Here is a 26250-nt window from a genome sequence, read left to right as displayed (position 1 = left end):
CATAAGCCCCGTCCCTCGTCTATAGCTACAAATAGCTGATTGGTTCCCCTGAGCGTTTTACCTCCCCCCGGACTGCGCGTATATACCGGGTAAGCACATATTTATATCGACCTTTTATAATAAATTTTAAAAATTTTCTAACAGCCTCTCTGAAGTGCTAATGCCTTGAAATAATTTGCCTTTTGATAATCCATGTATTTAACATTATGTTACATAATAACAGGTCTGCTTTCCAATTGTAAACGCATTTAGTTTGAATTTTTTATGAACCAATCAGCTATTAGTATAGAAGAGGGGAGGGGCCTATGGGCCAAGTTAGTGTGGAAAGGGTATAGTACAGTACTGTTCTCTTCTCTTCACAAGTAAGCTAGTACTGTTGTCTCTCTTCACAAGTAAACTAGTACTGCTCTCTCTCTTCATAAGTAAACTAGTACTATTCTCTCTCTTCACAAGTAAACTAGTACTGTTCTCTTCTCTTCACAAGTAAGCTAGTACTGTTCTCTCTCTTCACAAGTAAACTAGTACTATTCTCTCTTCACAAGTAAACTAATACTGTTCTCTCTCTTCATAAGTAAACTAGTACTATTCTCTCACTTCACAAGTAAACTAGTACTGTTCTCTCTCTTCACAAGTAAACTAGTACTATTCTCTCTCTTCATAAGTAAACTAGTACTATTCTCTCTTCACAAGTAAACTAATACTGTTCTCTCTCTTCATAAGTAAACTAGTACTGTTCTCTCACTTCACAAGTAAACTAGTACTGTTCTCTCTCTTCATAAGTAAGCTAGTACTCTCTCTCCTCACATGCAAGCTAGTACTCTCTCTGTCTTTCTTTCTATCTATTAACTCCATTATCAAGTACAGTACTTAATTTTTGCAACAATCCTAGAAGAGAAAAATGTGTTTTCTTTTAACATGTATATATTTTGCTAAGGAACTTTTGTGTTCTGTGAATATAATTGCCTGTACACTGTATAATTTGTTTTAGAAGTTTCCAAAAATGCAACTGCAAATTAAACCTACTGTATAGCTGCTTACAGTAAACCCTCGATAGCTCGGCATTTGATAACTCGGAATTTCCTATACCGTAACTCGGCATGGCTATGGTCTCAGAATGTATAACTCGGGAAATGCAGAGATCTGTAAAATTATCTGGGCAAAATCTCGGCATATCTGGCCACCTGCATCACCTACCATGCATTTGTCATCCTTGGTTCTAAAGCCTTGCCGGATTATCCGTTTTGCCGGACCATCCGAGGTCAGGTAATAATAATTCAACAATACACCTATGACCCACTAATTATAAACCCCCTGTGTCTCTAAAGCACCATGGACTGCTAGAAACTTAAATTAAACAAATATTAAATGTAAATTAAATGTGAAAAAGCCATAATTTTGAGCAACATCACTGTACACACTGTATTCTTGTGCAAACTACTTATGTGCTGTTTATACTCAAATTAATCACTATATTACAAGGATTTAATCAATGGTAAGACTTGGACATGTTAATCGTCTTGTATAGTAAGGGTAGAGATGATCATAGATTTGCATTCATTAATTTAGAGTACAGTTAACCCTCACTTTACGCGGTTAATGTAACCCGGAGGGTCCCGCGTAAAGTGAGAAACGCGTAAAGTGAATAACATAACATATGGGATTAATTGAAATGGAGTCCGGGCCGATCCCCAAACTCCAATTTTTGACGACACACACCTATGTTGTAGTAAAAATATTATCTTAACTTTATGATGGTATGCACACACAATTAATAATTAAGAGAAATATCAATAATATTAGGTTTTTTAACACTTACATTAGTAGAAAAAATGGCTGGGCACACGGGGATGGGCGGTTGGTTCCGAGGCAGAGGGCAGATTATTGGCCCTCACCTGTGTCACTTGTATCAATTGTATCACTCTCCACCACAGAAGCTTGCAGGGCCTCTTTGTCAAACTCCCCAAAGTCCATATAAGTCCATATCCTCACCATAATTATCACTATCACTGACTTGGGCCGGCTGTGGTGGGTGGCGGGTGAAGAACTGGTAATGTTTTGATGACTGGGCGACCTTGTGCGCACCATGTTCGCGCCGCTTACACAACATGGCAGAAGGCGGGAGGCTTGAATCCAAAAATGGCACGGCTCGCCAGCCGCTCTCCGCGTAAAGGGGTACACGCACCGCGGAATGTGAGCATCCTGGGTTCCGGCAGGGCACCGCGTAAACGTGGAAACGCGGAATGTGGGACCGCGTAAAGTGAGGGTTAACTGTAGTTAAATTCTGCTCATGTTTTTCGTTGTTCTGCCATTGTTAGCTTTAGGTAGCTCACAAACATTGATGCGTTGAATAGATTTATATACAGTATACAGTACTACAGTATAGTCTGGATTTACGCGGTTTTTGTTAAAGCGTTTGGTCATTTACGCGGTGCCTTGCCAGAATGAAATGTTTTAATAATGCGGTAAATTTGGTCATTTACGCGGCGAGGTCCAGACGCGCCGCGCCATTTTTTACTCACGCGGTCCATTCTTGACCATACACGGGAAGCAGCGCGGTGAAGGGTGCGCATTAGGCCGCTCTTACGTTATCGCTGACCATCATATCACGTATTGGACTGTGATTGGGCCGCGCATCCTTACCACCCATGCATTCTCTCCCCCGCTACCTGTGATTGGTCTAATGTAACATGACGTGCCCTGCCACCAGAGGGTAAAAGTCGCTGACCTAGTCGGGCCAGTCTCATTGTTCGCAGTCCGCGTATACAGTTCTCTCTTGTGCCCGCTTTTCCCCTCACAATGGCTTCCGCTGGACCCCCACCACCCGAGAAAAACCTTGAATTACCTGGACCAAGTCATGATTGTGTGAAGGAAATCATCGAGTTGGGGGAGAAAATTAAGCTCATCCTTCACAACGACCCAGACAAGCATCGGTATGAAGAGTCTAATAACCATCTGACGAAAGTTGTGGAGCCGTATATCCAGATCTATCTCGACAACATCAATGCTAGTCGTCAACGTAGTATTAAGGACTTCTTCGCCCGCAACCCACCACAACCACAGCCAGCCCAAGTCAGTGATAGTGATATTGACAGTGACGATATGGACTTTGAGAGGTTTGTCTGGAAGGCCCTGAAAACCTCTGCGAGAAGTGAAAGTGATTCACCGGAGGGCAACTAATCTGCCCTCTGCCTCGGAACCAGCCACCATCCACGTGTGCCGACCTAGCTTTTCTACTAACGTAAGTGTTAAAAACCTAATATTATTGATATTTCTCTTAATTATTAATTGTGTATGCATACCACCATAAAATTAAGATGTTATTTTTACTACAAGGTATGTATTGTGTCGGAAAACGTGGAGTTTGTGGGTCGGCCCAGTCTCTATTTCAATTCATCCCATATGTTCTGTTATTTCATTTACGCGTTTCTCGTTTTACGCAGGCCTCCACGGGTTCAATTGACAGCGTAAATCCAGACTATACTGTATATTACTTGCTCTGTCTAATAAGCATGTTGTCACATCATCTTCCCCAAAGCTGATGTAGGTAGGTATGTACAGTCAGGAAAGATGTTGCCTTTACATACAGTCTATTTGATTATGTAAATAAGACCAGAGGCTGATTTATGTATTTGATTTGCATTACCTCAATTGCAAAATCAAATTACGAAAATAATGTTATAAACATTACATTACTAAATAAATCTTTACATAATGAATATGATTCAATGAAGCAGAAATAACTTGATTGACTGTACTAGGCATTAACAGTTTTGGTAATTATAATGGTGATAAGAATGTGAATATGAATTATTTATAGAATACATTGATGTTTTCTTTATAGCTAATTCAGTGTTGATTGCATGTATAATCACGAATCAGAAAGTAGACTACAGTGGTTCCTCGGTTAACGAACACAATTCGTTCCACAGAAACGTTCGTTAAGTGACAATTTCGTTAACCGAATCCATTGTTTCAAAGGGATATTGGGTAATTGGTTCCAGCTCACCGAAAATTACATACAAAGTAAAACAAAAATGCAGTAAAGTACACTTACTTTGAGGTGTGTATGTAGAAGGCTCCTGGTTGATGATGATGGGAATTAGAAGTGGGGTTGGAGGAGAAGGGAGAAGAGAAGGAAGTGGGGATGGAAGAGAAATCACCCCATGCTTGATGCTGTCATTTCACCAATAAAATTTTAAGTTCACTAGGTGTAATTCAAGATTATTTTCTTTAAATCAACACTGCACTGCACTATATATTGTCAATACAGTAAAAGTCCCAAAATCCGGATGCCAGAAATCCGGACCACCCGAGAATCCGGACTTTTCAAAAACTTTTTTTTTTTATCGGGCTTTTGTGTGTATGTGCGCATGCGTGAGCGCCACAGCTGTACAGCGACAACAAGCGACCTCGTGGTCGCCACTTTAAAACGAGCAATCAAACTGTGACAACATACCGTATATACTCGTCTATAACCTCCCCTCGTTTATAGGTCGACCCTGATTTTTTGACCAAGAAATCGTTAATTCATGATATTCCTCGTTTATAGTTCGACCCACGTTTTTGAGGGTAATGGAACAACAAAACCTTCAGTAAAAACACTACATCCTATAAACCGAGGCTCGCCGTGCCTGAAACACGAGTGCCGAAGGCAAATTGTTTACCATTTATTATTACGACACTTTACACTGAAACGCAGGTAGTTTCAACAAAAATATTGTATATTTCCATTCAAATATTTATTCAAGTCAATTAGGAGGGAATATTATTGTAATACAGTTTCTTAACTAAACCATTCGAAAAGCGATTACGGTAACATCTTTTGAACGAAAGAAAGTGAAAGTCATTGTTTTCATCACAATTTGATCCCACGTTCCACTGTAATACGTACGTAATTTCAGCAAAAATATTACATTTCCGTGAATGTATTATATCAAGCACAGTATGAATATCATATCATTGTAATATAACAGAAAATTAACCGAAAACTATTAAAAAAACGAGTAACATCTCAAGAACATCGGAAGCTTAGGTAAAGTCTTGTTTTCGTCATGTATTTTATCCTATTTTACATTGAAATACATCACGTTTCAGCAAAACTACTATTTATTTCCGAGAATATATTCATTCAGGCACAGTTTAGGTAAAATTTACGTGTGATGTAATAATTTTTTAACTGAAAACGATTCGAACAACACGTACCCTCTAGCCTTGTTCAAAGAGAGGACTGGGAGAAGCTGTTTGGTGCTGCAGACGATGAAAAGGAAAATGATTTTGATGGATTTTAATGAAAATATTCAGAAATATGGTATCGTAGTATTTATTCAAGTCAATTAGGATAGAATATTATTGTAATACAACAGTTTTTGAACTGAAAACCATACGAAAAGCGATTACGGTAACATCTTTTGAACGAAAGAAAGGGAAAGTCATTGTTTTCGTCACGATTTTTTCCCACTTTCCACTGTAATACGTATGTCATTTCAGCAAAAATATTACATTTCCGTGAATGCATTATATCAAGCACAGTATGAATAGAATACCATTATAATATAACAATATTTTGAGTCCTACTCTTTCCATTTACAGAGTACTGTACAAGCCCATAATAATGGCTCCTAAAGTAGATAAACTTCGTTGTGTGAAGAGAAAGAAGAACACGTTGAAATTGAGTGACAAACTTGAAATAATTAAGAAACTAGAACATGGTGTGAGCAATACTGTTCTAATGGAAACATACGACATTGGAAAGTATACAATTTATGATATAAAAATGGCAAAGAATAAAATTCTAGAATTCACAGCTTTTTCATTAAAACTGCTCGTTTTGATAAATGAAGCACGCTATATTTGCTAATGAATAAACTATCAAAATGTACCTGTTCATCTCTTCTTTATTCCTCCTTAAATTTGAATTTTAAAAGTACTGCCTGAGAATCCGGAAAATCCGGACCAACCCAATCCCCAAGCAGTCCGGATTTTTGGACTTCTACTGTATGTTAAATAAATTTCAGAATGACCAATAATTGTATTGTAAAAACGTAAAAATACTGTGTTCAAGAGACCACAGTTAGCGGGGAAGGTCTGGTGAAGTATTTAATTTGTTTATTTACCGTATGTTGATTAGTCCAGTTTTGTTTTTTGCTCATAAAATTGCATAGAAATGACTGGGGACAATATAATTTACATTGCTGGAATTCTTGTAAAATAGTGAGTAATTTGAATACAGTATAAACAAGCTATAATTTGCATTAGACATACAAATTTTAGATGTAATTTAATAATTTTATTACAGAGGGCAAATATTTTATCTTTTGTGCAAAATATATGACGTTTGTATTCAAATTATTCGCTGTCTTGCAAGGATTCCAGCAATGCAAATTATATTCTCCTAACTTTAGTGTGAGTTATTATATAAGATAAAAACTTAATGCCTACTGAAAACCACCAAACATTTTCTGGGAAGGTGGGGGGGAGGGAGCGAGGGGTTACAGTGACTTTTTGACAGTTGGCGCTGAGGTGTGAAGTATTTAATTGTTTATTTATGTCCTTTAGATTGAGTTTGTGTTTTTTGCTTACGGTATAAGATGTCACAGAAGTGAACGGGGAGAATATAACTTACATTGCGATAGTGATTACTTTGAATATAATCATGCTATAGTTTGCACTGGACAAAAATCTTAGTAATCATTTTGTACATTATTTTGTGTACATGTACAGTTCAGCTTTGCCCTTAGGACAGTGTGTGCATGTAAATAATAGTTGAAAAACTTTATGTAAACAGAGCTTGGATGGCTAAATTTTAGAATGACCAATAATTTTAATAATGTATAAAAAATGCACAAATATTAAAGAGCACAATTTTCTTGATATTTACTCCATTGGAATGTAAACATAGAAGCGATTACTGAATTGGCTGAGTGCCTCCTCAGCTTATCAGCTGATGTTCAAAACAAAACGTGATTTTCGTAAGGGTTTCGTTAATAAATTTTTTTTCCTTAACCGATTTGATGATTCTTATGGAAGGTAATTCGTTAATCAAAATTTCGTTAACCGAGGCGTTCGTTAACCGAGGGACCACTGTAGTATGTTTTCTCTGGTGGTGGGGTGGTTATATTTTACTACAGTATACAGTATATCTTCTTTTTTTCCAGGTAAGGGTATTAGTTTTATGATTCAATGTAGACCACAGCAAGTTTAATTGCACATAATATGATCGAAATACTGTATGTTATGTTTCATGGTATAGCATAAAATAATAATTAAATGTTTATTTTCTGGTTACAAGTCCACTCATTATTATTATAGGTAAGGATATTAGGTGCTACTATAGTATGCAGTCTAACGAGCTGGATTTGTGACTACCGGGATATTTACACTGTAGTAACCATTAACCTAGCCTGGGTTAGTTAGGTTAAGATAGATTAAATTAGGTTAGGTTAAGATAATTATATTACAATAAGTTAGGTTTGGTTTGGTCAAGAGACGCGATAGTGTAAATATCCCGGTAGACCAACCAGAGCTCGGTAGACTGCTTCCAGCTCAGTAGAACGCATACTATAGTAGCACCAGGTATTATTTTGTTTTGTTAGTTTATGAGTCAATACAATAATCACTACACTAAGCTGAAATGCACATAGTACAATACAGTACAGTACAATAAAAGTATAGTATTATGCTGCAAGCTGGTAATACAGTAGAACGTCGATATAACGCGATATACGTTCCAAGAGAGGTCGCTTTAAACCGAATTCGTACTAAATCGAAGTGTTGTTTCAATGGAATAATTTAGTTGGGTACTTGGGAGAATCAAAAAAGACTTTTATTAACTAATAAATATGAGAAAAATATATGGCGTAATGATATATATGCAGCAAGCACTTCCTGCAGTCGAGTTGAGAGCTGGACGGTACTGTAACTGCGTGGTACTGCACTGTACTGTCTACTGCCTCACATCCCTAGCCCTCTCCAAGCACTCACTTTCTTCTCAACTTAGTTTTTCATTACTTTATGCTATCAAAAATAGATTTTCACCCACCTTTAGTTAGGCAAGTCATCCTCTGAAGATGCAGAGCCCAACTCGGTCACCTCATCATCTAACATCACTGTCTGGTGGTATGGCTATGGAGGCACCTGACATGCAGGAAGCAATGGATGACGGCAGTGTCTGCCCAGACGTAGATAGGCCATTTAATGATGTAGTTGTTGGCCTCTTGGACATAGTGGCGATGGTTGATGCATGTGGTGGAAGGAGTGTCACCCAGTACGTCCGTTCACTAGAGCGTCAGTGCGAGAACCGACGATGCAGGAGGGTTGGCGGGCAGCCACGTAGCTGCCCGGAGAGGTGTTTGGCAGAAAACTTAAAATATTGTTTCCATATGACGCGCCAGATTTGATTCGCGTAAAATAGGAAAGATTTGCTTTAAATTGATACATTGTCCTTAACTGTGGGTGTCGCTTTAAATCAATAATTTTAAATAGATGCGCGTTAAATTGACGTTCTACTGTACTGACTCACTGGATTGCAACTGAACCCCCTTCCTTCCCCAGTGTAAGAGATGAACTGCTGCTGGGCTTCACACAGTGTCGTGTTAAGATGCTAAATTTCAGTTTGTATGGAAAGGTCACTGGAAAGCGTAATGTCATTTAGCATTCAGTCGGCAGCTGGGAAGCATTTGCCAGCAGATTGAGCCCAAACATGTCATTGTTAAGTGAACAGGCACAAAACGTTTTTATGTATGGGGGAAAAATAAATATGAAAAGTAAAAAGCCTACAAATGATTTGGTTTAGTTTTGCACTAAGAAATATATAATGGTAAAACTATACTGTACTGTACTTGACACAGTTGTGTACCTAAACCACCAACTTAATGACATTTCTCCAAAGAAGATAAAAGCTTTCTGTCATTATGAGAATGGCAGAAAGTAGATGAGGAATACATTTTGTATCATAATTTTTTTTTCCGAGTTTGCCAATACCAATGTGCCCCTTTGTTTATATCCAAGATGCAATTCCTTTCATAGACAGGTTACTTCTTTACAACAGATGGTTACTATTATTTCAAGTTAGGTAGGATAAATTTGGTTAGGTAGGTTAGGTTTAACATGAATTGTTAGATTAGATTAGATAGGTTAGGATAGATTAGGTTAGGTTAGGATAGATTAGGTTAGGAATGATTATGATTAGGTTAGGTAGCTTAGGTTAGGTTTCGTTAGCTAGGTTATGTTTGTTTATTATATTTCCACCAGAAGCTCCCGGCAAAAGGTTAATACAGTAATGTATTCTTATAATGTAATTTAATTCTGAATAAATTTTCTTCTATGTTATTTCTTGTACAAATTTATAATAAAATTTATATAAACAATATATTCATCAATTAGAATGAGTGTCTCAACAAAATCAGTATGTGACAACTAAGATATGACCCTCACCAACCAGGATGTAATGGCCTTAAAGTCCTTCTAGTGCTTGCAGTCTCCCCTACCTTTACCTAACCCTGAACCAGGCACCTAAATCTGGTACTGTACTTAGAAATGTTTAAATCTAGATTGGATCAGATAATGGAAAAGTATTGTCTTTTTGGGTGTGTTTTTCCTTTGAGAGGTGTCCCTCACATTTTGTAAAATCTCAGAATTCATAAGGGCAAGAGCTCCATTATTTTGAATTATGGGGGTTTTACTATAATTCTATAAACAGTCAATTTGTAGTTTCGACCAACCACGGCTCTCGAGTCGAGCAATGTGTTTTTCTGATGGTTTAGACAATTTTAAGACATGTTTCTTCTAAGATGTTTCCCTCGCAAATGACTTAAATATACCTGAGGATCCAGGGGAGTGGTGTGCCCCAGTTAAGAGGTTAGGTAAGGTAATTATAGGTCATTTGCTCAACTTGAGAGCCCTGGTTGGTTAAAACTACAAATTGACCCTATAAACTCCTTCTGGTGATGACCATCTGGGATATTTGGTTGGTTAACCCTGTTCTAGAATGGTGCACCAACTTATGGTATTCTTGATATAAAGGAGTTGACTTCAAGATATAACTAGTCTAGAAAACGTTGTTGAAGTGTCTCAAATGACAAGTATTACCAAAGCTATTTCTAGAAAAGACTAAACTGGGAGACTTCACAACTGACACACTTGTTTTGATGTTTATATTTGGTGAATTTATAGTGTTACACTGGTCTTTCTTTCGCTGTTATTAATATATATTTTGTAATGTTTAGACAATTCTATGACCACAAAACACGTAAAATTACACCATATAATATTAAGTTAATTCTATTTAATAAGCTAGAGGGTCCAGAGGGTTGAGCCTTATAGCTAGGAAGTTAGTTAAGGTTAGGTAGGTTTCTTTGGTCAGGTTGGTGAGGTCTTCTCACAATACTTCTGCCGCTTATTTTTCTTATCAATTACGGTTAGGTTAGACTTAATTTAGAAATAACCGCTTTTTAACACATTTTCCGGAACTACAATAGTGTCCACTATAAAACAGTGAAAATGCGGCATTGTTAAATTGGTTTTCTATGAAAAATCACCAGCTGTGAAGAAGTAAATAATCACCCCAAAAACTCATTAAAAATGAAGTTTACCCACAAAAGTGACCTTCATTCTCCAACCAACATACAGTGGTGAGATGTTGATTCACGTGAATAAGTCTCTGCTGTACTGCCACGACATTCATTTACATCCAGTAAAAGACATTCGAATGTTATTTAGTAATAGGTAAACAGTATTACACAAGTACCACTCACTGATACAATGAGTAAATCAGGTACAATAAAATATGACAGTGTACCAAGAGTAAGGGAGATAACCACGGACGAGTAAACAAAAGCGGAGCGTGACTTATTTTTCACAACAAAGAATTACTCCAACTTGTTGACGAAAAACTCACCTAACATAACGATATATATATATATATATATATATATATATATATATATATATATATATATATATATATATATATATATATATATATATATATATATATATATCTATTGTTTGTTGTCTTTATTCAAGACAACTTTGGATGAGAGGCTAAATGAGTACCGTGTAGCTGACCCAGAATCAGCCAACACTGAGCAGGACAGATGTACACCAACACAACGTATGCCCAGTATTGCCAAAGTGTGTAGTGGAATTCTCCCCTACAAACGCTGTTTGTCGCTGCCTAGCCGACCCCACCAATTCCCCAGTGTATGCCTCGTGGTCTAGGTCAACCAGCGCCGCCATACACCACGGAGCGGGGGTCAACTGCTAAACCACGCCTACCCCCGCTATTTAAGACCTGACCTCGTGGTGATCTGTCTCTCTTTCTACCTACACCAACCAGCCAGCAACACCTCCGCCTGCCTGGCGGTCCTCTCTCCCGCTGGCGAGCATGGCGACCCACAAGCTGTCCTTCTCTGAGCGTCCTCACCAACCAGCTCTCTCTACATCACGTTTGTAACCATGCTGCCTTCCCAGCACCAAGCTGCATTGTACATCCAATACAACATGTATATAGAGAGCACATTGTGAGTTTCCTTTCTCCATTCCATCCTGAGTGTGAACCAAACAATCTCATACCCCACAGTGGTGACGTGACTAGCCAGGTCAGGTCAGAAAAAAGGGACCCACAAAATAGCTATCATACATCTAGATCAAAGGTTTTCAAAGCTTTTTTAACCTTGGGCCACTGACAAATAAATTTATGTAACATGGGCCACTGACAAATAAATTTATGTAACATATCAGTTTTGAACTGACCATCACTAAGTTTTATTGATTTTAATTCCTTAATGAAACTAGCTTCAACCAGAAGTCTTTCTGTGACACAAGATGATTTGAATACTTCTAAGCTTTTTTCCCAAGCAATGGGGTGATTATTATTCCTAACATGAACGAACAAGGCACTGCTTTCAGATCCAGTTCTGATATTATACTTATGTTGTTTGATTCTGAGCGCCGCCTTACATGACGGAGGTCAACTATTAAGCCACGCCTACCTCCGCCATATAAGACCTGACCTTGTGGTGACCTACCTCTCTTTCGACCTACACCAACCAACAAGCAACACCTCCTCCTCCTCCGCCTGCCTGGTGGTCCTCTCTCCCGCCGGCGAGCATGGCGACCCACAAGCTGTCCTCCTCTGAGAACCCTCACCAACCAGCTCTCTCTACATCACGCTTGTAACCATGCTGCCTTCCCAGCACCAAGCTGCATTGTACATCCAATACAACATGTATACAGAGAGCACATTGTGAGTTTCCTTTCTCCATCCCATCCTGAGTCCGAACAAACAACCCATACCCCACAAAAAAAAAAAAAAAAAAAAAAAAAAAAAAAAAAAAAAATATATATATATATATATATATATATATATATATATATATATATATATATATATATATATATATATATATATATATATATGCTATTAACCACAAGAAAGAAAGAAAACACAGAAGTTCCCAGAAAGCGCTTTCGTGTAATTCACATCTTCAGGGGTGAGTACAGACTGTACTCACCCCTGAAGATGTGAATTACACGAAAGCGCTTGGGAACTTCTGTTTTCTTCTTTCCTTGTGGTTATCAGCATATACCTAGATCACGCGCACCTACAGTCCTATAGTCAACCCTCACTTTACGCGGTCCCACATTCCGCGTTTCCACGTTTACGCGGTGCCCTGCCAGAACCCAGGATGCTCACATTCCGCGGTGGGTGTACCCCTTTACACGGGTGAAGTATAATTTTTTTAATTTAGCTCATAAAATTCATACAAATTATCCAGCCAGAATATAATTTACATTGCTGGAATTCTTACAATTTGATGATCATTTTGAATATAAACATCATAGATTTTGCATTAGATATACAAATTTTAGATATAATGTTCACTCTTGAGTAAATATGTTATCTTTTGTGCAAAATATATGATATTTATATTCAAAATATTCCTGGTCTTACAAGGAATCCAGCAATGTCAACTATATTATCCTAACTTTAGTCTGATTTATTATTTATTACTAAAAAGGTAAACAGTCTGGTATTCCCACACATTTATCTAGTAGGGACGTTGGTGGGGGATGGGGGGGAGGGAGGGACCGGCGACCGACCATCTGTTACCGTGTGAAGAATATTTTTTTTTTATTAACTGAAGATTCTTATTTTAGCTCATAAAATTCATACAAATTACCCGGCCAGAATATAATTTACATTGCTGGAATTCTTACAATTTGATGATCATTTTGAATATAAACATCATATATTTTGCATTAGACATAAAATTTTTAGATATAATGTTCACTCTGAGTAAGTATGTTATCTTTTGTGAAAAATATATGACGTTTATATTCAAAATGTTCCTGGTCTTACAAGGAATCCAGCAATGTCAATTATATTATCCTAACTTTAATCTGAGGTATTATTTAATACAAAATGTTAAAATTTATTTTTTTCACCCACTCTTTCTCTTGAAGGGAGGATTGGTGGGGGGTGGGGGGGAGGGTTGGGACTGACCGCGCGGTTGGAAGAGGGGGGAGGCAAGGTGGGGTACTTTGATAGACAGATAGTGTCGTGAAGAATATATATTTTTTTTAATAACTGAAGATATTTGTTTTAGCTCATAAAATTCATACAAATTACCCGGCCAGAATATAATTTACATTGCTGGAATTCTTACAATTTGATGATCATTTTGAATATAAACATCATAGATTTTGCATTAGACATACAAATTTTAGATGTAATGTTTAATCTGAGTAAATATGTTATCTTTTGCGAAAAATATATGACATTTATATTCAAAATATTCCTGGTCTTACAAGGAGTCCAGCAATGTCAATTATATTATCCTAACTTTAGTTTGAGGTATTATTTATTACTATACCTGGTTTTCCCCCCAAAATTTCTCAGAGGGAAGAGCCAGCAGTGTAGTGTGAGAAGAGGGGGAAGGAGTCGTGTCCATTATTTGAGTGGACATTAACTTGGCGACTGTATTTCTCTATTTCTCTTAAGTATTAATTGTGTGCATGTACCATCATAAAATTACGATGTTATTTTTACTACAACATAGTTATGTGTCGTCAAAAAGTGGAGTTTGGGGATCGGCCTGGACTCCATTTCAATTAATCCTATATGTTATGTTATTCACTTTACGCGTTTCTCGCTTTCCGCGGTACCCTCCGGGTTACATTAACCGCGTAAAGTGAGGGTTAACTGTATATATATATATATATATATATATATATATATATACACACACAGTAGAGTCTGGATTTGCGAGGTTTTGGTTAACGCTTTTGGTCATTTACGCGGTGCCTTGCCAGAATCGAAATGCTTTAATTATGCAGTAAATTTGGTCATTTACGTGGCGAGTCGCTGGAGGGTCCAGATGCGCCGCGCCATTTTGGATTCAAGCCGCCCGCTATCCCGTCAAGCGGAGCGAGTAAGGTTGCGCAGTATGTCGCTGTTGCATTATCGGTGATGTCATATGACGTATCGGACTGTGATTGGGCCACACATCCTTACCTCCCTCCCCCGCTAGCTGTGATTGGTTCAATGTAATATGACGTGTCCTGCCACCACAGAGAAACCGTCAGTCGCCTTCTTCACAGTCACCCCGTGTAAACTGTGTTCTATTGTTCCCGCTAATCTCGTAAGACTGGCATACGCTGGACCCCCACCACTACAGAAAAACCTTGCATTACCTGGACCCAGCCGCTCAAAGCCAAAGAAGATACGACGTGCCCTAAGTTATGAAGTTAAGTACAAGATCGTACAAGAGTTGAAAAAGGAACGAGGCAAGTTGATTTGGCTTGCCAGCATGGCGTGAACGAATCTACGATCCGGACGATCAAGAAGGATGCCGCCAAGATAAAAGAACACATGAGCATCACAAAGTCTGCAGGTGCTTCAATGGTGAAGTACTGCCAGAACAATGTGCTGCTCAAGACTGAGAATTTGCTGGTGAGCTACTTGATTCGTCAGACAAGACGTAACATGGCAGTGGACACGCGCTCAGTTCAGGACTATGCACGTAAACTGTACGTAGCAGTGGCACGTAAGATGGGAATTGCAGAGCCCAAACCCTTCACTGCTTCCTCTGGGTGGCTGCAAGGGTTTAAGAAGAGGAACAAGATCACCAACATTAACATTGCTGGTGAAGGAGCGAGTGCTGACCGTGTTGAGGCTAGGGAATTTCCTCCATTCTTACGTGACATTATGGAGGAAGGACAGTACACCGACGACCAGGTGTTCAACATGGATAAATCCGGTCTGTTTTGAAAAAAGCTACCTACCAAGACCTTCGTTGTCCAGTCTGCCAGCAAGTGTCGGGGCCGGAAATTGCAGAAGGAGTGCATCACCATCCTGTTTACCACCAATGCCTCCGGTACCTGTAAGCTCAAGTTATCGGTGATCCACACGGCCCACAAGCCGTACGCTTACAAGAACATGGACATGACCAAGCTAAATCTCCACTGGCTAACCGCACATAAGGCGTGGATGTTCACTACTCTGTCCCTCTCCTGGTTTGACGACTGTTTCGTTCCCGACGTCAAGACATTCTGCGAGCAACAGAATGTTCCATTCAACATTTTGTTGCTCCTTGACAACGCACCAGAACACTAGCCCCTACTGTTGGATCGTCACCCCAACGTAAAAGTGGTCTTCCTCCCAACACTACGTCGTTAATCCAGCCCATGGACCAGGAGTTGATATGCAACGACGTTAAGGCTGCATTCTCTGCAAAGAAGTTTAAGCTCCTGAACGACTGAACCAACACCAAGGATGAGTTGCGTAACCTGGGTGACACCGATAGCGAGAGCGATGAGAACGAGAAAGAAGAGTTGGCGGAGCAAGAAGTTCGCGTCAAACAGTTTTGGAAGAAATTCAACATCAAGAAAGCTGTTGATTTCTTGGTGGAGGCATGGGGGCCGCTGTCTGTGGCAACGATTCGTCACGAGTGGCGGCATGTGTTGCAAGGTATCCCAGGTGGGAGGCAGAGTCAACCTGTGACTGGTGAGGTTTAGTCTGTTGCAGTGGCAGTGGACCTTGCAAGAGAAACTGCACAGAGTGTTACAGCTACAGGCTTCTCCGAGAACACCAACGACGGCATTATGGAGGTGATCAGGGATCCTCAGGTGACTGCTGACGAGATGTTGGAAGACGATGATGTCAGTGAAGATGCAGGTGGTGGGGCAGCCCGAGAACAACAGAAGTTAATGTAAAGGATGCCATCGAGTTTGCGGAGAAACTCAAGCTCGTCCTTTCCAACGACCCTGCCGATCACCGCTATGAGGTCTTCAATAACCAGCTGTTGAAGACTATGGAGCCGTACATCCAGATGTATCACGAACACATCAACACTAGCCGTCAGCGTAACATCATAGACTTCTTCGCCCGCAACCCACCACAGCCAGCCCAAGCCAGTGATAGTGATGTTGACTTTGAGAGATTTGTCAGGGAGGCAATGACAACTGTGGTGGATAGTGATGGTGATTCACCTAAGGGCCAGTAATCTTCCCTCTGCCTCGGAACCAGCCCCCATCAATGTATGCCGACCCATCTCTTCTACTAACGTAAGTGTTAAACCTAACCTGACTTTGATTTTTTTCTAACCTAACCTAACGTAAGTGTTAAACTTTGATTTTTTCGAACCTCGCCTAACCTAACGTAAGTGTTAAACCTTGATTTTTCTTTTACCTGGTACAGTATATTATTCTCTTATTAATATTTCTCTTCTATATTATGTGTGTGTGCATACCATCATAAAATTAAGTTAATATTTTTACTACAAGGTACGTATTGTGTCGCAAAAAGTGGAGTTAGTGGGTCGGCCCAGTCTTTATTTCAATTCATCCCATATGTTCTGTTATTTCATTTACGCGTTTCTCATTTTACGCAGGCCTCCAATATATATATATATATATATATATATATATATATATATATATATATATATATATATATATATATATATATATATATATATATATATATATATATATATATATATATATATATATATATATATATATATATATATATATATATATATATATATATATATATATATATATATATATATATATATATATATATATATATATATATATATATATATATATATATATATATATATATATATATATATATATATATATATATATATATATATATATATATATATATATATATATATATATATATATATATATATATACACACACACACAGAAGTCCCCCAATTAACTGAGCGGTTCGATTCACGAAATTTCGGTTAACGAGTTAGCTCCCATAAGGATTTTCAGTTCGATTAACGAAATCTTTACGACAAACACGTTTCGTTGTGCACATCAGCTGATCGGCTAGTCCGCCAATACAGTAATTGGTTCTATGTTTACATTAGTTTCCAGTGAAGTAAATATCAAGAAAATTGGTCTCCTGAATATTTCTGCATTTTTTATATTAAAATTATTGGTCATTCTGAAATTTGGTTAACATACAGTATTGATAATATATACAGTACAGGAAACAGTTTTTGTGCACCCATCAGCTGATTGAATCACCCAATAACACTTCTCAGTTTAACTTTGTTTACAGTGGAGTGAACATCGATTTTGTTGGTCTCTTGAATATTTTTTGCATTTTTACATTAAAGTTATTGGTCATTTTGAAATTTAGTTAACATATTGATAATATACGGAGCAAAAATTATAATGAAACATGAAGAACGCATTAGAACAAATGCACTCTGTAAGGAATATGGCACGTCATCATCAACTGCCTCTACATTCAGCTGTTTGATATATAAGCAAAAGCTACCGAGGAATATGACTTACACACCTCAAAAGTAAGGATTTTTGAATATATATATATATATATATATATATATATATATATATATATATATATATATATATATATATATATATATATATATATATATATATATATATATATATATATATATATATATATATATATATATATATATATATATATATATATATATATATATATGTGTGTGTGTGTGTGTGTGTGGAGGCCCTGTTCAGCCACACTCTCCCCAAGGTAGGTAGATACCAGGTAGCCTCACTCCCATAGGATCTACGCTAATGAAAATAAAAATGAAATTTTTATTTACGTATTTTTGAAGGCTTATGATGGCATTAAAAGTTGTACAATAAATGTATGGAATGGAGATTTTTTGTTTTATTTTAATTGGAGCCACTGAATAAAGATATAAAATAAATATAAATATCTTACTTGCGCCCGCTGGATTCCATCCAACGTCGCTGATTGGCTAGCGATGACATCACTTATTAAGCTCCGCCCACTTAGTTACATCAAACAGTAGAAGCAGATAATAATACCTCAATATTACAAATGCATGAAGTGGCAAAAGGGGCGTGGCTTAGCTATCTCAAGAGTAGAGTTGCCAATTAGTGAATTCCCATGGGCCTGCGTGAGGCTACCTGGTATCTACCTATCTTGCACTCTCCCAGCACTTCTAAATCCAGCACTGGTATGATTATGTTTGGAGGTGCATTTCTACAAGTCTCAGAAGTCATCACCCCCTTCAATCAAAAGAAATCTACACCAATGATGTTGATAACTTAGTGATGGCAACTGATAGTATTGAAGAGGTATTGGAGAAATTTAGGAAATGAAAGGATGGAAGGGACAGAAGGTTTGAGAGTGAATGTGGCAAAAATAAAAGTATTTATTAGTGGAAAAGGTAAGGGAACCTGTGGTGGATTGAGGTAAATGGCCATAAGCTGTCTGTGAGAAAGCTATTGGCAGAAACTCAATAATATGCAGTGAGTGTGGAAGGTGCATACACATAAGGTGCAGGAAAGAAGATGGTAGATGTTGCTGCAGGTAACCATATAGCATCAGCAAGGCTGGAGAAATTCAGCATTGAGGATACATACTAGGACTATGTCAATGAGTTCTGCTTCCTGGGTGATATGATAGCTGCTTGAGTCAGTGATGAAGCTAGCCCAGTTGCATGAGTCGTAAGTGGCTGGAGGACGTTTAGGAAGTAGCTGTCTTATTGATGGCAAGAGGGCATTCCCTCCACATGAAATGAAAGATGTATGGTTATGCAACTGGGATGAGAAGTGTAATGTTGTATGGCAGTGTAACATGGGTAGTTAAAGAGGATGATATAGATAAGCTTGAACAAACTGAAATGAGAGGCAAGCTAAGAATGTTTGGGCATAAAGAAAGAATGGGGGTAACTAATTGAGTCAAGAAGGGATGAAAGAGTCTAAATGTGGAGGGAAGGAGAATCAGAAGTAGGCCAACAATGTCTAGGGAGAGATTGTAAGAAATGACATTAGAGAAAAAAAACCTGATGAGAGAGGCTGCAAGAGACCATGCAGAATGGAGAACTGCCATCTGATAACCACAGTCAACTCATGTGAACATGGAAAATGGTTGTAAAATGTTGTTGATCATGACAGTACTTACCAGTGTTTCATCTCCCAAATAGTGAATGATAACATATGCCTGTTTTTTCCTAGTGGTGGGTAGCTCAACATCAACAGCAGATAAATCCACCATCCTCTCCCACGTCACCCGAAAGAAGGCATCAGATTTTGTTCCATCCTCTGGGTCAACAGACATACATTTTGTCTGAAAAAACAAATTAAAATTTTTGCTGAACACATCTGCTTATACATGTTGTCATGCATATCCAGCATTTTGATGTGAGAGGAGTCATTCATTCTCACTCTGAGAATAGGTGTAAAGATTCTCACGTAAAATAACATAGAAGATCAATTGAGAACATCCTAAGAGTATTGATCAATTTGATGCATTCTGGTGCAACTTTTGATGACTTACTCATACTATATATGCATAATGCACCAATTTGATTAATGAGGACCCACTGTATTACCACATACATACCACAACACTAAGGTGAAACTTACTTTCCGCACAACTGGACGTTTACCTCCAACATGCTTCACTTGTCCTTCACTCCATGTTAGGTTGTCATACATCAACTCTCTTCTTCCTATAAAGGCCAAGAATTTCAAAAGAAGGGTTTTATGAAATTCTTGCTTGTGGCATGTTGAAAAAAAATATTCACATGAGATACTAGTAGGTATAACTGTCTCTTGTGGAGAAACAGTCAATATGGAGTAAACTTACAAATGCACTACTGTATACTATAATGTATTTATAGATCCGTGTAGGAAATTTTTTATACAGACCTATCTTCTAAGGCATTTGAGCTATTTACAAGACTGTCTCAGGAGAACAGAAAACAATTACTGTATTGTAGTACCATACATTAATCTTAAGGAAAATCTAATCAATGAATAAAACCTACTGAGAGGTTGTCACATGAAAATTTATAATAATGATTGCACTTATTTTTAGAAAAAAACTTTGTGATTATATTGCACATTACTGCTAGTCTAAAGATATTTATTAAATTGACTATGAACTAAAATGGGTTAAACTTGACTACAATAAGTTAAGCCAATACTGTATTGTAAAATACTGATAACTCAGACTTCAACAGTAATCTCTCCATTAGCCAGAATCATCAATCCCCAGAACTCTCTAATAGCTGGAAATTTTTCTGAGCATTCTGAAAATTCTAGGAATAATCTCTCCATTCCGGACATGATTTTTTTCTTCAGAGGATTGCATCACAGGTAGTAGACCCTGCTGCCATATGGCATCACAAAAAATGTGACCAAGTCCCAGGTTGCTGATCTGACTTTCTGCCTCATTTACACACAATTGCAGGGTCTCAATTGTTTCTCTTACTATTGACAACACAACATACATATTGTCGTTTCTCACTCCTGATTTAGTTTTTAATTTTTGTATTTATTTATTATTATTATTATTTTTATTTAGTTTATTAATTATTATTATTATCATTAACACTATTATTATATTTTTGCCCTGCAGGTCCTGATGTGGGTCAATGACTTGTATCCGGGTGGGCTAATCTCCGTAAAAAAAAAAAAAAATTATGAGAGATTGCATCATGTTTCCAAAGTGGGACACGTGCTGTCATATAATTGCATGGGATGCCTATGAATGGCTGACGTATCTCAAATTCTTGCAGCATTACACTCTAAGTTCATTGTCTGCTGCCATTGGATAAGCTTGTTTGCTTGCTAACTGCTGTTTTTGCATACAATCTATGATGTGCAGTACTGTACATTACTGTATCAGCATATACAGCTCCTCCCCGACTTATGACGGGGTTAGGGACCGACACCCAGGTCGTAAGTCGAAATGGTCGTAAGTCGGAAATGCTTAAATAATACTGTACATAGAAAATCTAAAATGGGTGTCTCTTTTTCTTCTCAGCACCACAAAACTCTCACTTTTAAGCTTGCCAGCCATTTTAAAGAAAATTACCAAAAAAATTTTTGTCAGTACACAGCGCAATCACTAACGTCGGGACTCAAAAATACGTAATTTGAAAAATTTTTGGTACGACTGAGGAGGTCGTATGTCCGGGTGGTCATAAGTTGAGTAGGTCGTAAGTCGGGGAGTACCTGTACATCAATGATTACCTATGGAAGGGTCGCTTCTAGCTAATGTAAAATTTGGCTTACAAATAGCCTTCAGGAAAGGAACCTATCCATAACTCAGGTAATTTAGAGCCCAACACTTTAAAAAATAAACAAAATTTAAATTTGGTACCATTTGCATATAAACGATAATAATTTTCATATAATGAGAAAGAGGAGTAAGAATATAATATTTTTAAAGTGAATATTCATTTGTATAGTGAGGGAAAAAGAAGTACTGTACTACAGTACTGTACTCATATTTTCAATCAGTTCTGAAAATAACATTCCTGACAACTATAGCACAAGATGAGCTTACCAAGAGCCAGTGATGGGGCCTTCACAACATAAACTTCACCAGCTTCTGGATTGTTGATTGGAATTTCACACAAATGATACATTGGTGGATCATCTGAAATAGGAACAAAAATATTATATATAAATGCAGATGTCTTATTATGATAGTGATATATGAAAGACAAAGCATATTGTGAGGTTTATTATGTACTATACAATTCTATTTCTCCCCTCAGCATACTTCTTTGTCTTTTCCATCAAAATCTAATGTTACATGTACAGAATATAATTATATACAAACACTTATTTAATACAATTAATTTCACATGGCCATTTGACCTCAATATACTGTACTAGCATCTATATATCAATCAACCACAGTCCAGAGTCAGCTTCTGGTACATGGGATGAAATAAATGTATAGTACAGTACTGAACAAAGTCTCATGGACCACACCACTTTGGGAGTGAAAGATAAACTAATATAGTACATTACTTTCACACTGATGAATGGTGTACTCATACTTACTTTATTCACATTATTGATATGGAAATGAGATGTTGATTTCAATTCACTCTTACATTTTTAAACAATTTCCTGAACTGAATATGATCTTTTGATGATCCCCTATTAAATTTGCTGATTACTGTTAAATCTCAACGAATCAGTTACAAAACTCAATACTGTACCCTCTTCAGTGATTTTCATAATCCAAGCTTTTCATAATCCAAATACTATCCACTTCATTTCCTTATACAATGTAATGTAATCCATGCATATAACCAAGAGGTTCTTCTCTAACACTGACACATCAATTCTGACACTATCAACTCTCTATATTCTTACAATTACTGTACTGTACTGTGTAAATTAAAGACATACAGATAATTCAAAGAACATTGGTTCTTTATACTGTAATGTTCATTATTCTCCAGAAATTTTTCACAAAACCAAAAACTTTAAATCTATGAAATTATAAAAAAATTCCATGTGAAATGTAATGTTTTCATTTTTCTTCTGAACTGCACACTCAAAAAATGAGTGACATACACTGATTACTGCTCAACTAATCAACGTCTGTCTACATCAGTTTTGAACACTTTGCAAATGCATGTGTTTATTCCACCGTAATACTTTTTTTTTTTTTACCCATAATGTTTGAAAAAAGCCTACAAGTGATATTGTTGGTAATGTGGCCAAGCAGTCAGGTAAAAAAATTAGTTTAGATGCAAAAATGCACATCAAAAGACATGTGGAGGCAAGTGACCCTCATGTTGTTATTGTTCATAGATGGGGTTTGGCTATGTCAATCACTTTAATCATTGTCAAGAATGTAGACAATATAAGAGCTTCTGCTCATTCTACCACTTAGTTAACAGCACCCAAGACAACTCATTTATGAAACATTTTTCTGGAGAAGATGGGGAACAAGTTGGGTTCCATGTACGAGGAGGAGGATCATATTAGGATCAATGACTGATAGTGCCAATCTTAGCCAAATAAAATATTAAAAGTGGATTCCAATAGTGATGGAGTTAAGTTTGACCAAATGCACTGCTGAGTATGCAACTTTGTGCATTATCATTGAAAATTATTTTCCTATTTACTAATATTTTAAAACATTTAACATGAGTGCAGTACTGTATTATAATTTATGCCATTATTGGTACCCAATAAAGCCCTCATAGCGAAGATATAGTACTACAGTATTATGAACTCTCTCCATTGGAACCCTGTTATATTGACCTTATAGAGCTGTTTTTTAAAGTGCTTCATCTGCACTCTGGATGCTTACAGCTTCACACCCATAAGGGAGGGGAAAAAACAAGGTTTCTTACACATATAATCCAAGTGCAACAAAGCTTACCTATGATGGCAGTGTAGTAAAAAGGAAAATTATCTCCTAATACATCATAATAGGCCTTTGTTGAAATGGTATACCCTGTACTTACTAATGATAAGTAGTGCATCTCTATGTGTCATGGCAGCTGTATAAGCTCTGTACAGTGGCCCACAACCTTGTCCCTCAGGCTCCTCCTAAAATTTTAACAAAATTATATAAGTTTTTATTGTTAAATTAGGTTTAAGGAACTCCATTGGATTAATTTACCCTAACATTTGCAGGTACATATTTCTATTTTGAGTCAAATTTGTTTTATCATCTATAATTTGTGTGTTGGATAAAGATAAAACTACAGTAGTTAAGGAATAAACCCTACCAACACAAAAAGGTGCCAGCACACTCAATATCTCTTAACTGTTCCAGCTTCAATATGAATTGAAGCAAACTGCACTAGAAAGAGGCGGACAGACAAAATTGCCCCCATATAAATATGGTTTTGTTTATATGAATAAAAAAAATATGATATACTTCCCCAAACACAATGAAAAGATGTGAATACAGCATGCAGTCTCTGGTCAGTGCAATGTAGCTGGGGTGGGCATTGCATTGTTCATTCTTTGTTGTGTGACTGCATCAGGTAGGTACAGTATATCCATGCTGGCTTAATCAGTACAGGTTATGGTTCCTTTGTCTGAGAACTTTGGAGCCAATTGCATTTTGTTTCTTTGATACATTCGGTTTTTTTATGCCTAAAACTACTTAAATTACTATAGCCCTGGTCTAGACTAGCCTACACAGGTCCATAACCAGACCTCAAATCTGATCAATGCAATTTTCTACTTAAACCTCTTGCATATAAGATATTGTTACAAGAAACATGATTTGGTTAAGTATTCTTCCAATGCATTAGGTTTTGGTAATGATTGATTTGATCTTGTCACAGTATTGTGACAGTACATGTTTTGTTTGATTTGTTTCAATACTGTAGCTAAAAATATAGAAGTGATCAGTGTGAACATGGAAATTTGTGGGTTACAGGTTAAGATGAGTGGAGACAGCAGCAGCCAGGTCAGCTGATTGCCACAACTACAGTACAGTAGTTGCTTTGCAGATTCGACCTGTATTTTCTATGCTAATGCAACTTATATCAGCTACTATGTGTTTTATTACAGTCTTTGTTATATTTGTAGGTTTAATATGCAGGGGCTTTGGCTTGGGCCCATCAGTGACATTTGTGTTCATACTAACATACAGTCAGGTTCATTCAAAACCTTTCAGTCTTTGGGATTTCGGAAAAGGGATCCTTGACCTAGAGTAAATAAGGATCTTTCAAAGCCACAAAATATCATAACAAGAATATAAAAGACCTCTCAACAGTGGACTAAATGAGAAGAGAGATGTCAGTAATGGGAGGATTTTCATTAAGTAGAGGTCAGATTTAAATTGCATCTAGAAATACAGTACAGTACTTTACAGTACAGTACACTATATATTCAAGTACTGTATAGTCACACTATTTCAAAAAGTTCATCAAATTAAATTGAACAAACCTCAACTGAATAAAGACTGGCTATTAGTTTTTTCCTATATGAAGGATATCAATACTATACAGTACTGTACATGGAACTTACTCTCAGATAATGTAATCAGTAGTAAAGCCGTAAATAAATTAAAAACTTTATCCACTTATGTTCATATACTGCTAATAGATCACCCCTCTACATCTATTTCAACAAGTTGTCAGCTGGTATAATCAGACAATATTAATGAAAATGATTATTGTGTGAAGCATTGCTCACCTCATAGTTTGGTTTTTTTCCAACACACTGTACTTGATGCCTTGGGTCACCTGGAATATAATGAATCACCCTTAGACCTGGTGTATTTTCCCAGGCATAATCATACGTGTAGCGAAGCAATCGATGACTTGTGTTTCCGTCTTCTTCCCGTATATAGCTGTAAGTGCGTCTATATTTACCTTTCTTGTGTCCTGTAACATACCAGTTATAACAGTCCATTCGTCTCACTTCTGAAAAGAAAAAAGAAAAGAAAAAACATAAAAAATGTATTGCATCTATAGGCAAATATGACTACAAGAAGAAACACATTTCATCGGGAAATAAGGTTTCATACTGTACTCGGCCTTTCATAGAAACATAACCAGTCATATTTTATTTTATTTTTTTAAAGGGGATTAGCCCACCCGGGTACAGGTCACTGACCCACATCGGGGCCTGCGGGCAAAAATTTAATAGTAATAATAATAGTAATTCATAGTAAATAAAATTTATAATAAAAAGTAAAATAAAATAATAATAACAATAATAATAATAACAACACTGTAATAATGATAATAAAGAAAACAAAAACAATAATAATCAATAGTGAGAAATGCTATATGTACAGTATGTTCTGTTGTCAATAGTAAGAGAAACAATTGAGATCCTGCAATTGTGTGTAAATGAGGCAGAAAGACAGATCAGCAGCCTGGGACTTGGTCACAATATTCATAATGCCATGTGGCAGCAGGGTCTACCATTAGACAACACATTATGCTTCCAATATCTTCCC

The 26250-nt window shown here is 37.1% G+C and overlaps 1 protein-coding gene across 2 annotated transcripts in view; it reads right to left on the bottom strand.

Moving 5' to 3' along the window:
- The window catches only part of LOC121864994, a 137272-nt gene that overhangs the window by 27935 nt on the left and 83087 nt on the right, over positions 1-26250 (bottom strand). For both annotated transcript variants that reach the window (XM_042364258.1, XM_042364259.1), the window contains exons 27-31: positions 25479-25708; positions 23789-23873; positions 21859-21951; positions 19929-20014; positions 19465-19629 (exon numbers count right to left, since the gene is read on the bottom strand). In XM_042364258.1, the coding sequence (XP_042220192.1) occupies positions 19465-19629; positions 19929-20014; positions 21859-21951; positions 23789-23873; positions 25479-25708 (659 nt within the window). The remainder of the gene's footprint in view (positions 1-19464; positions 19630-19928; positions 20015-21858; positions 21952-23788; positions 23874-25478; positions 25709-26250) is intronic.

The sequence above is a fragment of the Homarus americanus genome, unplaced genomic scaffold, assembly GCF_018991925.1.
Source record: "Homarus americanus isolate GMGI-L3 unplaced genomic scaffold, GMGI_Hamer_2.0 scaffold2539, whole genome shotgun sequence".
Taxonomy (NCBI): Eukaryota; Metazoa; Arthropoda; class Malacostraca; order Decapoda; family Nephropidae; genus Homarus; species Homarus americanus.
This window is presented reverse-complemented; position numbering and strand designations above follow the sequence as displayed.